Here is a 14,124-nt window from a genome sequence, read left to right as displayed (position 1 = left end):
TTTTTTTAATTAAAGTTGGGGCCGGGAGTGGTGGCTCAAGCCTATAACCCCAGCACTTTGGGAGACCAAAGTGGGTGGATCATTTGAGGTCAGGAGTTCAAGACCAGCCTGGCCAACAGGGTAAAGCCCCGCCTTTACTAAAAATACAAAAAATTAGCTAGGCATGGTGGCACACACCTGTAGTCCCAGCTACTTGAGAGGCTGAGGCAGGATAATCTCTTGAACCTGGGAGGCAGAGGTTGCAGTGAGCCACAACTGCGCCACTGCACTCCGGCCTGGGCAACAGAGTGACTCCATCCCAAAAAAAAAAAAACCAAAAAAACTTAAAGTTGGAAGTGGGGAGCCTGATCAAAGGGGCTGGGAAAGGATGCCTGGCTTCTCTTGGAGCCACTTCTAGAATGGATGACTCCACCTGGGACCTTCCCAAGAGCCTGGAGTATAATGCAGGAGGCTCCCGCAGCAGTGTAAGAGATGGAAGGCCGTGGCACTGACAGGGCAGGAGAAGGAAGGGTGAGGAGCGTGCAGGGCAGGCCTTCAGTAACAGCAGCCCTCACATCCAGCACAACAGCAGCAGACAACCACGGGCAAGCCCCCAGGATGCGTGTGAAGGCAGGTGGCGTCCAGGAGCACTGAGCCAATGCCTTGCTGGCTCTGTGGCTCTGACAAACACATCCTCACTCAGCCCGGGGGCCTGGAAGGGTCTTCCTAGGAAGCCTGGGCAGGACCCCGCCGAAGGAGAGGTGGCGGTGTCACTGTACTCACGTTGCACCCAGTTCCCACTCACTGGGCTGAGGAAGTTGGGGTAGAGGCCAAAGGGCTTTTCAATCTTCCTGAGGACCTTGCGGATGTTCCTGACCTGCCAAGAGACGGACACCAGGTGAGTCTTCATGTTTCCCAAGAAGCCAACTGCACCCAGCCTGCTGAGGATGGGAGGCAGCTGGTTCTGATGCAGGGAGGAAACCTTTCAAGGAGGCAGGAAGGGGGAGCTGCCCAATGGCCTGTAGGCTCCAGCCCACGGGTGGTGACATGGCCTTGCCCTGGTGCCACAGGCAGGGTGTAGCAGGGCCTGATCCATCGTCTCTCCATTGACAGCTCTGCCTGGTGCCCGGACAGTCTCACCCCAGAACCACTGTCTGGCCGACTCTTACCCCACCCCACTCTGAACACGTCTTCACTACTTGCTGCTTTAGGGATCCTTTTTGGCTCTTTTGGGGAAGGGGGGGGCTTTTTTTTTTTTTTTTTTTTTGAGACAGAGTCTCACTCTGTCACTCAGGCTGGAGAGTAGTGGCATGATCTCGGCGGCTCATTGCAACCTCTGCCTCCCAGGTTCAAGCAAAGCTCATGACTCAGCCTCCCGAATAGCTGAGATTATAGGCCTGTGCCACCATGCCCAGCTAATTTTTGTATTTTTAGTAGAGATGGGGTTTTGCCATGTTGGCCAGGCTGGTCTTGAACTCTTGACCTCAAGTGATCCACCGGCCTCGGCCTCCCAAAGTGCTGGGATTATAGGCGTGAGCCATTGTGCCTGGCCTAGGGAGGGTTCTTTTAAAGATGGGGTTAAGTGACAGCAGCTCATTTGTTAGCCTTAGGTAAAATTGCCTTGTTAATATGTCAAAAATAGTCAAATCCATCAATCCTACTATTTGGTATATATCCAAAGGAAATGACATCAGCATGTTGAAGAGATTATCTACATTACTGTGTTCACTGTAGCATTATTCAAATAGCCAAGATGGGGAATCAACCTAAGTGTCCATCAGCAGATGAATGAATAAAGAAAATGTGGTATAGCCAGTCATGGTGGCTCACGCCTGTAATCCCAGCACTTTCGGAGGCCAAGGGAGGCGGATCACTTGAGGCCCGGAGTTTAAGACAAGGCGTGGCAACATAGTGAAACCCCATCTCTACTAAAAATACAAAAATTAGCTGGGCCTGGTGGAACAGGCCTATAATCTCAACTACCTGGGAGGCAGAGGCAAGAGCACTGCTTGAACCTGGGAGGCAGAGGTTGCAGTGAGCAGAGATGGCACCATTGCAATCCAGCCTGAAAACTGTACTAAAAAAAAAAAAAAAAAAAAGAAGGAAAGAAAACAAAATATGGTATAGTATAGGCTGGGCACGGTGGTTCACTCCTATAATCCCAGCACTTTGGGAGGTTGAGTTGGGCAGACTGCTTGAGCCCTGGGGTTTGAGACCAGCCTGGGTAACGCATGGTAAAACTCTGTCTCTACAAAAAACACAAAAATTAGCTGGCTGTGGTGGCACATTCTTGCAGTCTTAGCTACTCAGGAGGCTGAGGTGGGAGGATCGTTTGAGTCCAGGAGATTGAGGCTGCGGTGGGCTATAATCGTGGCACTGTACTTTAGCCTGGCAACAGAGTGAGACCCTGCCTCTTAAAAACAAAAAAACCACACACGCACACACAAAGAAAGAAAAATGTGGTATACACAATGAGATATAATTCAACCTTAAAAAAGAAAGAAAGCCTGTCACTTGCATCATGTATGACCCCAGAGGACACTTGTTAAGTGAAACAGGCCAGGGCAGAAAGACAAACACTTGATTATCTCACTTATATGTGTAATGTAATAAAGCTAAACTGATAGAAGTAGACAGAATGGTGGTTACCAAGGGTTGGGGTGATGCTGATTGAAGGATGTAACATTTCAGTCAGGAGGAATAAGCTTAAGAGCTCTATTGTATAAGACATGATGACCGTAGTTCGTAACAATGTAATGTATTCTTGAAAACTGGTTAGTGCTAAGTGTTGCTAATTAAGTATTCAGAATACTTAAGTATTCTGGCCATTTAAAAACAGTAAGTATATAAGGTAATCAAAAAAGGTCAACTATTAGCAGTTTCAAATGTCCCAGTCTAGTAATATGTTATTTTATTTGATACCCTGGAATCATTTCATGTGAGAGGCTTGGGCTTCTGAATAACCCCATGCCCTAATAGGCATTTAAGGGTTTTAATGAAAATAATTACAAAAAGCAATAACAACTGTTAACCTTTTTCAGTTCCTTTGAGTCAGATCCATTATATACATTATCTCCAACCCTCATCACGGACCAGGTATTATCTCAGTATAACAGATAAGAAACCTGAATCTCAGAGAGGTTTGGTGACTTGCTGATGGCCACCTGGTCCTTAAGTGGCAGAGCCAGGACATGAATGAGGTCTGTCTGACAACACAAACCATACATATTCCTGCCCTACACAGGGCAGCGCTGGAACAATACAGATCAGGGCAGTCACCATGGAGCAGAGGCTGCCCCAGCTGGAGCAGAAAGAGGCTGGGTTTGCAACCTTTGGGGCCATGAAGGTGAGAAGTGGAACTCAGGAGGGCTTTATCCACAGTGCCTGCTCTCCGACACTGGTTAAATCCGACTCAGCACATCCTATCCAGCCCAAGACCCCTTGGGAGAGAAAGGCCCTTGGGAACACACTGTCTCATGTTGGTAGTTATGTGTGTACAGCGCCAGGAGTGCGTGAGAGCCGCCTTTCTGCAGTCAGACCTTCCTTTCCAGAAGACAGCACTTGGCTGTGCCACATCAGATTTCATATCCATTTATGTTAATGAAGTCCATTACGGGGACAGGAATGTGCGTGTACCTGAGTTACTCTTGACTGTCCTGGTGGTGAGCAGTGAAGCAGGCTAAATGAGCTCCCCCAGAGGGTGTGGGCGCTTCTAGAATTTGGGCTAATTTGTTGACTGCCAATAATTGCCTCTGTGGGAGGCATGACTGGGGGATGAAAATAGCCAGAGTATGTAAATGTACAGAGAGACAGAGAGAGACGGATGGACGCTGGTGCAAAAGCCTGCAGCCTGCTCTACCAATCTGATCTGGAAGCAGACAGCAAGTCCTGGGCTTGAATCACAGCTTTATCACTGACCAGCTGGAAGGCCCAGGGCAAGTAACTTAACCTTTCTGAGTCTTAGTTTCCTCCTCTGTAAATATGGGGACACCAGGAAGACCCACCTCATAGGGCTGTTGGGAGGATTAGAGCTATTATAATGTGCCCAGAACATAGTGGGGGCTCAGGCAGGGGTAGCTATTACTCCAGAATAACCAGAGACTGGAGTGAGCTCCCTGTCCCACTCCATTCGGAGCTGGTCAGAACCTTCCTAGAGGAGTCTAACTTACGAGCAATGGAAACAGAGAGGCTGGGGGATGGAACTTGAAGGTGGGAAAGCATCTGAAAATAAGAGCTACCAGGAAGTGAGGTTAAACTCACTCCACGAGCTTTCGGGAGTTTCAGGGAGGCAGACTCCCTCTCAGTGTAAGGAAAGCACTTTTGAAGGAAGGGCTGCCAGGTGGATGGACTTTTTAAGGGTGGCAGTGAGCTCCTTCTCAGAGAAAGTAAACAAGAAGAGGCTGAACAGCTTTTCTTGAGCTTCTTAAGGACACTCAGGTGGACTTCTACATTGAGTAAGTAGTGGTCCCAAACCTTGCATCAAAAAGCACATGAATGCATATTAAAAATGCAGATGCCTCCTCCTGGAGCGAAGCCCAGAAATGTGTTTCTTCACAGCCATGGGGTAGTGATGGGACTCTTATCATTTCCCAGCTTCCATCAGGGAGCCGTGGGGTAGTGGTGGGAATCTGTCATCTCCCAGCTCCCATACTGCTCTGAGAGGCAGGCATTGTAGGGGGAAGACAAGGCTTTGGGAGTGAGGCACCTCTACAAAGTTCTCCTCGGAGAGCTCTGGAGGATGGGCAGGGCCTTCCATCCCCCCAGGTAGCCCTCAGGGAGGGATGGTAGCTGCTGGGGCCCGTGTGCCATCTGAGGGCAGTGTGAGCACTTCCCTTCTTTGGATTTAAGGTGAGACCTACAGCAACACTTCCAGGTAGTGGGGACTGCCCAAGGCCAGGTATGGGCAGCTGTCAGGGCTGATGGGTTCTCCCAGCTCCCACTGTGGGCTTGAACAGCAGGAATGAACAATCGCCGCATCTGCCATGGCAGGGTATTGCCATGATAGCCTGCTGACGGCACGAGCTGAACAGGCACAGGGAAGAAGCAGGCAGGTCTCACACGGAAAAGCTAAATGTCTCTGGAAAAGGGACTTTTGTACCAGGTGGCTAATTCCTGCCAATGCAAGGTGGTGCCTAGATTTCAGTTGCACTTTCTCCAGATTTCACATATGGGTGGCTGCCACTGAGCTGACACAGACCAGTGAGCACCTTTTCTCCGGCAGAATCGTGTCTCTCCCCTTCCCTCTGTAGAATCCTATTGACTCTGCTCGCCGTTCCTGCCACCTGGTGTTAGGGTATAGGTAGCTACTATTTGCTATCTTAGCACGGCCCTCCTGCTGATCCATGAGGGGGGACCTACTCAACTCTGAAAACCCTGTGGCAGCTGCACGCTCACCCCTCTGCTCCACAGGAGGAAGAGTGGGAGGTGTTTGGGAGGGAGTCGGGGGGGAGACTTGCCTTTTCAGCGAAGACCTGGTTGCCAGAGAGCTCAGTGAGGTGTAAAAATTCCAAGTGCAGGGATCCAAACTCTGCCAGGATGCTGCTGCTGCCGGCCGTGGCCCAACCCCAGCTCCCGCTGAAAAAACAGAAGCAGCCCCTATCAGCCCCCGCTGGCCAGACTTGCTCCTCTGCTGAGAGTAACAGCAGCTGCTCGGTGGGAGCACCTACTATGTGCCAGGCACAGAATCAGGAGCTTTCGCTGCACAATGTCAGTGAATCCTCCCTGGCCCCATGTCCTGATGAGGACACTGAGATAGTGACTCGTTGAAGGCCATTTGAATCCAGGGCTGACTGACTTGGAATAATCTTTTTTTCCATCATGAAGCAGCCCCTGTAAGACTTGGGAACTTGCGACCTGGTAAAGAGTTATGCTGAATTTACAGATGATGTGGATAATGCGGTCGGGGCCACAGATACCCCACAGACCACCCTGTTGCTGTCCTCTGGCTGAAAGCACTGGATGGCTCACAACCATTGATGGCTCTGCATGTGGAGGATCAAGAGTGCCATGCAAACAGGACCGATGAAAAGCAGGGACCCTGCCTCACCCATCCCCACTCCCAGCACACTGTCAATGCTGCCCAAAGACATGCAATGGCCCCGAACTGGAATTTCACGGAAGCTACATGGGATAGGCAGGCAGCTCTGGTGTGACCACACACCTGAAGCTGTGTACTTTCAAAGACAAGGAATGCCCAGGCAGAATCCTGGTTACTCCTCACAGCTGCCCCGTTCGCAAATGAGGTAAACAAGGCACAGGACAGTGATGTCCCCTGCCTGAGATCACACGGTAATTCGAAGAGCTGAAACCCAGAGCTGGCTCTGATGCCACAGCCTATGCTAACTGCTGTGCAGCTTGCTTCTCTTCTGATCGTAGGATAGGGAACAGGACATTGCCTTTCCAGAGTGTTCACTTAAAGTCTCCCTTAGCATCTGGAGCCAGAAGGTGCGGGTTCAAGTGGTGCTCAGCTGGAGACCTTGGGCAAACCACTTAATCCTTGGGTGCATCCGAAAGACATGGCGAAAGTGATGCCTCCATCTCCTAGGTCCAAGCCTCCTCCTTCCTGGGCTTTTGTGAGGATAAAGAGGAAAAGAGGACACAGAATGGGGGTGGTTCTGGGCAAGCTGCTCCCCCCGCTGTGTCTCAGTTTCCTCATAGGCATCATGATTATCTTTCCTGTGGGACGTTTAGGACAACCAGAGGCACAGGGTCTCTGTAAGAAGGGTGTGGTGGACAGACGGGGGACAGAGAATGGTGGACTGATCTTGCACCTGGTAAGGCTCCGGGGTGCAGTTAGCGTGGAGCAGCCTGAGGGGCTGGCTCTGCCAGGGGCACCTCTGCTTCCTTGCTGGTGGTTGCATTGGCCTCCCAGGAACTGGCCCCTAACTCCCTTTATCTCCATGGACAGGACTTAGGAAGGCAGGTGCGGGGGTGTGGAGGTCACTGTGTGCCACTAGAGGGGTACTGCTTTTCCTGGGGTAGGGCTGGGGCTCCCCTAATGCTGCTGTTCTCTCCAAACTGCACTCTTGGGGCTGGATATGGTTTCTGGGAAGGTAAGGACACTTACCAGCTTCCCCGCTTCAGGGAGCAGATGGAGGACTTGGGTTTTGAGTCTATGGGGTCATAGTGACCTCAACACATATAGAGACAGCCACCCGCTTTATTCTGTCTCTACTTTCTTGGTTATTTACCTGGCTTGGGGCAGGGGACAGCAGGCAGGGATGGGTTCCACAGAAGGGAAACTTGGCTCCTGATCTGAATAAACAAAACAACTTCCATTTATTGAGCCACTATGGTGTGCCAGGGACAGGGACAAGCTGTTCACATCATGACTTCATTGAAAGCCTGTAAGGTAAAGCATCATTCATACCCCTACGCAAAAGGGGAAACTGAGGCTCACACAGGAAGTGAAGTGTTCGAGGTCAGAGGCAGAAGATGAGGGAGACAGGATTCAAACAGATCTGCTGAGCCCCCCACTGTAAGACAGCCCCGCACTCACCCAGAGGGAAAGAAGCAGTTGCCATCCTGCCCGCTAACCCTGTCCGTCTTCCCCCAAGGCTAACTGAGACTTCTTTCTCCAGCTTGTGGTCTCAGTGAGTCTCAGAGAGCTTCCTGAACAATTGATTCTTCCTGCACTCTCAGGGAAGTTTAAGGTAGGAAAAAGCCACCAGCCCTCCAGCTGTCTTTTGTTCTCATTTTCCCTGACAGGGGCCTCTCCTTCCTTCCTCCCGAGTGGGCTTCCTGTGGTGGAGATGCCCTGCCAGACAAGTGAGCTGGCCTGGGCAGAGTTGGGCAGGTAGCTGGGTGCCTTTCCTCTCCTGCCCAGCTTCCAATGCTGGCTTCTCCAGGTCCCAGCAAGGTGAACTTGGGTGGGTGGGTTAACTTCCCTAGACCTCAGTTTTCTCATCCCTTAAGTGACAGCACCCACACTGGATAGAGTTATTGTGAGGTATAAATTATCCATGTAAGTATTGATATTTTTATCATTATGAGGTTATGCACATGTAAATTGTTATTGTTACTAAGTTTCTAATCTGTGCCAGGTGGTTCTGGTGGTTATTTTACCTTTACAACCAACTTCGGAGGTAGATACCAGTATCTTTATTTCATAGAATGAGGGTGAGGCCACACAGGAAATGGTAGAACTGAATCCAATTCCAAATACTAGGGGTTTTGTGACCCAAATGCATGTGCTCTGGGCAGCATCCCAGAGACCAGGAGGTCCTCTGCTCAGCCCTGTGAGCCAACGGGCCAGCGGGAAGCTCTGCCCTCCTCTCCCAGTCTTTCAAGTGCAAGTGGGCCCCTAGCCTGTGTTCTCTCCCCTGGCAGGAGGGGCTGCTCCACAAGGCACCTCCCCACCCTGCCTGTAGCTTCTAAGCAGGTACACTCATGAGTATGGTGTAATCGTCAACTTTGGAGGCAGACGGACCTGGATTCTTTTTTTTTCTTTTTTGAGATGGAGTCTCTCTGTTGCCCAGGCTGGAGTGTAATAGCACGATCTTGGCTCACTGCAACCTCCGCCTCCCAGGTTCAAGCAATTCTCCTGCCTCAGCCTCCTGAGTAGCTGGGACTACAGGCGCACGCCACCACGCCCAGCTAATTTTTGTATTTTTAGTAGAGATGGGGTTTCACCATGCTGGCCAGGATGGTCTTGATCTCCTGACCTTGTGATCCACCTGCCTCAGCTTCCCAAGTGCTGGGTTTACAGGAGTGAACCACCATGCCCAGCGACCAGACTTGGATTCTAGTTAAGTATGCTCTGCTGCTGTGTGATCTCAGTTACCTAACCTCTCTGAGCCTCAGTTTCTTTACTGGTAACATAGAGTCCCTGTGGTTGCTGTGAGGTTGAAAGGACAATCCATGTCATGTGCTCACCAGACATTAGCAATAGTGAAGACGTGTCTATCTGCGTGTGGTGGGAGCATGCACGTGTAAACAAATATTCATGTGTGAATGCGTGTGCCTGTGTATAGATGCGAGCACGTCTGTGACAAAGACCAGCTTGTGTATCTGGGTCTTTAAGATCTGTAAGAGTGGCAGGAGAGTGTTTGTGTGTGCGTGAGTGAGCACCAGTGAAAGAGATGGCTCGGCTGTAGAGGTCCTTGCACGGGCCTCTGTCACTCTCCCAGAGAGTCCAGTGTCCCTGAAGGTTCCGGGTCAGGCTGGCATGTGCAGACACCAGGGAGGAGGTGCAGCTCACACCTGGGAACAGCCTCCCCTCAGGATCCTTCCCACCCTGATGTGTGGGGCAGGGCTGGTTACCTCCTCTCCTGCAGGGCCCATGTTCTCGCCCCTCCTGTCGGGGCTGTCCACAGCGAGCCCTGCTGGGTGCAACAATGGTAGCCCAGCTCCTGCCAGGAGGCCCCCTTCAAAGAGCAAACTCAGTGCACATGGGCCCATACAGCCCTGCCAATCTCCGAGGCAGGCATTTTTAGCAACAGACTCTCTTACCAAGAACGAGAAGGGGGATATTGCCAGGAAATATGCATGAACGTACATGCGCACATGGCACCGAGAACACGCAAACAGCCTAAAAGCAAACCGCTTCCTTAATCAGAAATCTCAGGATTCGTGTCAGATCAGGTCCCTGCTCTGAGAGACCCAGGGAAGGGCTGGGCACAGAAGAGGAAGCAGATGCCCCTAGCAAGGTCCTCCCCCAGACCCAGGGAGGGGGAGCCAGAGGACAGTGTGTTTGTGTCTGGGCTTCATGACAGCTCTCTCTCCAGGATCAGTGCTTACGGAAGAGGAATCTGAGCAGAGATCCAAGAGTCCAGCTCTGAGGAGTCAACGCTGGCATCGAGATGGGGATTTCTACGGCCCCCAAGGGCTCCCCCTCCCTGGCCTATGGTGAGATTCCAATGAGATCGAACCCTGGGAATTCTTCTCGACCACAGGGAGGACAGTTGATGAAGATGCTGAACATGCCAAGTCCTCTTTTTGCAAGACCAGAGAAGGGTGGTGAAGCCCTTGAGGCTGACATAAAGGGTGCGACCTCCCCATGACAGTGATTGGAGCTACAGGTCCTCCGACCAGAGCCTAGGGTTCCCGCTTCCCCTCCCGCACAGCTGGCTGAAGCTTCTGTTGGGTTGAGGCCTGAGATGAGAAATCACTTCAGGACAGGAAGTCTGGTGCAGTGGGAACATCACAGCCTTCCCAGGGTTGGGGTTGTTGGAGGACTGCAAGGATGGCCCAGAGAGCTGCTGGGCGCCCAGGGATGTGGCTTCTACTAAGTAGCTCTATGCAGCACAGGGACCGTGGCTAGGGCTCCCTGAGAGCGAGGCTCCTGTCCGGGAGGACTGGGGTTCTGAGATCTCCTAGCAGCTTTAGGGACCGCCTCACTGGGGGAGGCAAAGGGTATGATGTGCCTGCTGGCTCCTGAACCCCAGTGGGGAAAGGAGAGTGTTTGGTGCCTTTGTGGAGGGCTCTCAAGTTAAGACAGTGCTGTGGGATGTCCACAGGGGAACTGCCCCGCCCACCCCAGGAGGCTCAGGCCTATGTGACCTAAACCCTGAGACCTAGGTTTGGCGACAAACGTCTGTCCAGGAAAGTCGCTGGCACTTTCACCATGCCACCGAGTCACTGTAGCTCCCACGGCAGCTATGATCCTCTCCCTGTGCCTCAGTTTCTACATCCTAAAAGAATGGGTTTGACAGAGGGCCCCCCACTCCTGCTTGTCCGCCCACTGCCCCTGGAGCGTTCTCACCAGCCCCACCCAGAAAAAGACACACGAATGGCAGGCATGGTTGCAGCAAAGCCCCGGTGGGGAACGAGATGGCACCCTACCTTTTGAAGCTCACCACGCCCTTTGGGATTCCAGTTGGGGTGTTGAACGCCGGCAGGAGCTTCTCTCCTAACCTGATGGCCTTTATTCGGAACACCTGTAAAGGAGGGGTCAAAGGGTTGCAACTCCAGGCTGGGCGAGGCAAGGTCAGGCCCCAGAATTGCTGCAGGCAGGATGAACCCCCCAGGGCTGCAGGCCTAGAGTGGGAGGCATTGCTGCAGTCCACCAGCCGGGCCCCTCCAGCTGCTGGCCACGTGGACTTCAGCAGGGTACTTCTGAGCCTCAGCTTTTGTCCGTAAAATAAGGATACTATTGGCCTTCCTTTTTTTTTTTTTTTTTTTGAGACAGTCTTGCTCTGTCGCCAGGCTGGAGTGCAGTGGCGCAATCTCAGCTCACTGCAACCTCTGCCTCCCATGTTCAAGCAATTCCCCTTCCTCATCCTCCTGAGTAGCTGGGACTACAGGCACATACCAGCAGTTCTGGCTACATTTTTGTATTTTAGTAGATATGGGTTTTTACCATGTTGATCAGGATGGTCTCAATCTCCTGACCTCGTGATCTGCCCGTCTTGGCCTCCCAAAGTGCTGGGATTACAGGCGTGAGCCACTGCACCTGACCTAATACTGGCCTTCTTAGAGAGTTGTTGGGAGAAATGAAAATTATTGTGGCAAACCATCTACCACAGTGTCAGGACTCTGGTGGCAAAGGGTGGATGCTGATTTTTGAGATAGGGTGGCCACTGGGAAGATGAGGGAGAAAGCAGTGAGGTGGGATGGGGGCACCTCCAAATCCAGATGAAGACCTGGCAGAGATGGGCTGGTCTCCAAAGGTCAGTACCTGCCCACATCCCAGAACTATGATACCATAGGCAGAGGGTGTGGGAGTGGGTGGTGCCATTCAGACAGACTGTCAAGGGCACTGGACTGGGAGCCAAGATCACCCTCAGGTTCCAGAGACCACTCCCTCCTGGGCAGCAATTTCCCTCTCCTGTGTAAGAGCAGTGGACAGACCTGTTTCGCTTTTACATCCTGATCCTGCCCACCGTGCCCATTTCACACACAGGGAATGAAGGGAGGGGCTGAATGGAACCACCTTCATTCCTCAATGACCCACAAGACAGCAAGGGAACTCCAGGGTGGTCCTAGGTCTCACGGCCCCAGCCTAAGGTTCTGACTCCCTCAAACTGTTCTCTGAGATGCCTGATTAATTCAAAAGGACCTGTGACCTTCTGACCCAGCCGTTTCCTGCCTGGGAATTTATTCTGAGGAAATAAATAATCGAGAATGTTGTAAAGACTTATTTATTCCAGCACTGTTTAGACTAGTGAACAAAACTGGAAGTATTCTAAATATCAAATGATAGGAAAGTGGTTAGATAACAGCTCCATGAAACAAAATACCACACAGCTCCTGAAATGATGGTGTAGGCCGGGCAGAGCGGCTCACACCTGTGATCCCAACACTTTGGGAGCTGAAGCGGGCAGATAACCTGAGGTCAGGAGTTCAAGACCAGTCTGGCCAACATGGCAAAACCCTGTCTCTACTAAAAATACAAAAATCAGCTGGTCGTGGTGGCCTGTGCCTGTAGTCCCAGCTACTCGGGAGGCTGAGGTAGGGGAACTGCTCAAACCCGGGAAGCAGAGGTTGCAGTGAGCCAAGATCGTGACACTGCACTCCAGCCTGGGCGACAGTGAGACTCTGTCTCAAAAAAATAAAATAAAATAAAACAAAACGATGCTGTAGAAGAATATTAACAGCAAAGAAAGGGTTTATAATCTGTTAAGAGAAATACATTTCAAAACATTGTAATTCAACTTTGGTAAAGATTCTATGGACATGAAAGAAAGGAAGGACATACCACAAAATATGAATATGGTATTTTAGGGGGGTTAAGCTTATGGATCACTTTTATTTTCTTTTGGCTCATCTCTATTTCCTGTGTGATTTTTATAATAAAAGAACTCCCACAACAAACGTTATTTATTTTTAAAAGATGAGACACAAGCCCCTAGGAAAATACTCAGAGTGGGGAACACATGGGCCTTTTCACTTCTGGAGCTTGAAGGGGCCCCGGTTTGCTGACCTCCTGTGGTCCTTGCGAAACAAAGCCTTCTTGAGTCCTGCCCCCACTCCCCAACAGTTAAATTGCTGAGGCAGCTGTGTAGGGAATGCAGTGGGAGGGGAATTTCAGGACACTTTAAACCAGGAGGTGGACTTGAGGTCTCTGGGGCGGGGGTCTTCTTCCCAAGGGAGGGAGGGGCTGTGCTGGGGGCTGGCAGCGATGACGGGTCAATGTCCAGTGCCAGACAGAGGGACCCAGAAGTGGGCACAGGGCCCAGCCCCATCAGATCCCTTGGGGAGCTGCTCTAGGATTCAGATTCCAAAGCCCAGAACGACAGATCTGCTCTCTGGGGGATTCCAGTACACAGCCAGGCTTAGTAATGACAAAGGGCTCTCAAGCCCTTGGTCGCACTGAGGCTCCTACATCTTCATTTGCCCCAGGGAGGCTGTCCAAGGTGGACAAATAAACCCACCAGAACCAGAGCCCAGATGCTGAGGCTCCAGGCAGCTGTCTGGCTGTCCTCGGCCCTGGGGACGCTGAGCTAACACTTCTTAGACGATCCTCTCTTCCAGCCAACCACGTCCCCTCCTCTGAAGGCCTGCTGCTGGCTGGCACCGCAGGTCTCAGCTGTCCTCGGAAGCATGCTGGGTGAGTGTGTTCGGACAGGAGTGCCAGGTGTCTCACGTGCCCGATCTCAGCCCTTGCAACAGCCTGTGGGGAAGGCGCTGATCCACTTTGATAAAACGAAGTCTCAGAGGAACAACTTGCTTAAGGTTGTGGAGCTGTTAAGGGGCTCTTTTCCAGGACACCAAGCTGTCTCTCCAACATAGAGATACAGCCTAGGGGCCACGGTTCCAGAAGAAGGGTGAGAGAAACTAGCAGGGAGTACACTCTATGGGGTGGGAAGGGCACGGGGCTGGGAGGCAGTGCCCGGGTGCGGATCCTCCCACGTCACAGCGGTGTGGCCTGGTGCGCCCCGCACGCTCACCGCACCTTGGTTTCCTCATCCGCACAACACCATGGTGGCACATGCCCCAGCTGCTGCAGGGGTCTTTGTGGAAATCAAATGAGAGGATGTATAGAAATGAATGTGCTTTATAAACTGTGAAGTGCCGTGCCAACATCGTGTGAGTTATTCTCATGGGCACTGAGTCTCACAGGACTGGGCTCCCCAGCAGGGGTCTTCCCCTGAAGCTGCATCTTAAGCAAAAAAAGGCCTCAGCCTAGGAAAAGTATGGGGTCTCCTTCACCCTTCATTCCATAAACATTTGTGGAAAGTTTTTCTGGGTTTTTTTTTTTTTTTT

General features: G+C 51.6%; 1 protein-coding gene across 1 annotated transcript in view; it reads right to left on the bottom strand.

The window, feature by feature from the left end:
• Positions 1 to 14,124, bottom strand: part of MAN1C1 (mannosidase alpha class 1C member 1) — a 175,965-nt gene that overhangs the window by 19,221 nt on the left and 142,620 nt on the right. Inside the window, exons 5-7 of the mRNA XM_017534614.2 lie at positions 10,762 to 10,856; positions 5,436 to 5,553; positions 763 to 856 (exon numbers count right to left, since the gene is read on the bottom strand). Coding sequence (XP_017390103.1) covers positions 763 to 856; positions 5,436 to 5,553; positions 10,762 to 10,856 — 307 coding nt within the window. The remainder of the gene's footprint in view (positions 1 to 762; positions 857 to 5,435; positions 5,554 to 10,761; positions 10,857 to 14,124) is intronic.

Source organism: Cebus imitator, unplaced genomic scaffold (assembly GCF_001604975.1).
Source record: "Cebus imitator isolate Cc_AM_T3 unplaced genomic scaffold, Cebus_imitator-1.0 Scaffold87, whole genome shotgun sequence".
Classification (NCBI taxonomy): domain Eukaryota; kingdom Metazoa; phylum Chordata; class Mammalia; order Primates; family Cebidae; genus Cebus; species Cebus imitator.
The sequence above is the reverse complement of the archived record's forward strand: the minus strand, read 5'-3'. Positions and strand labels throughout refer to the sequence as shown.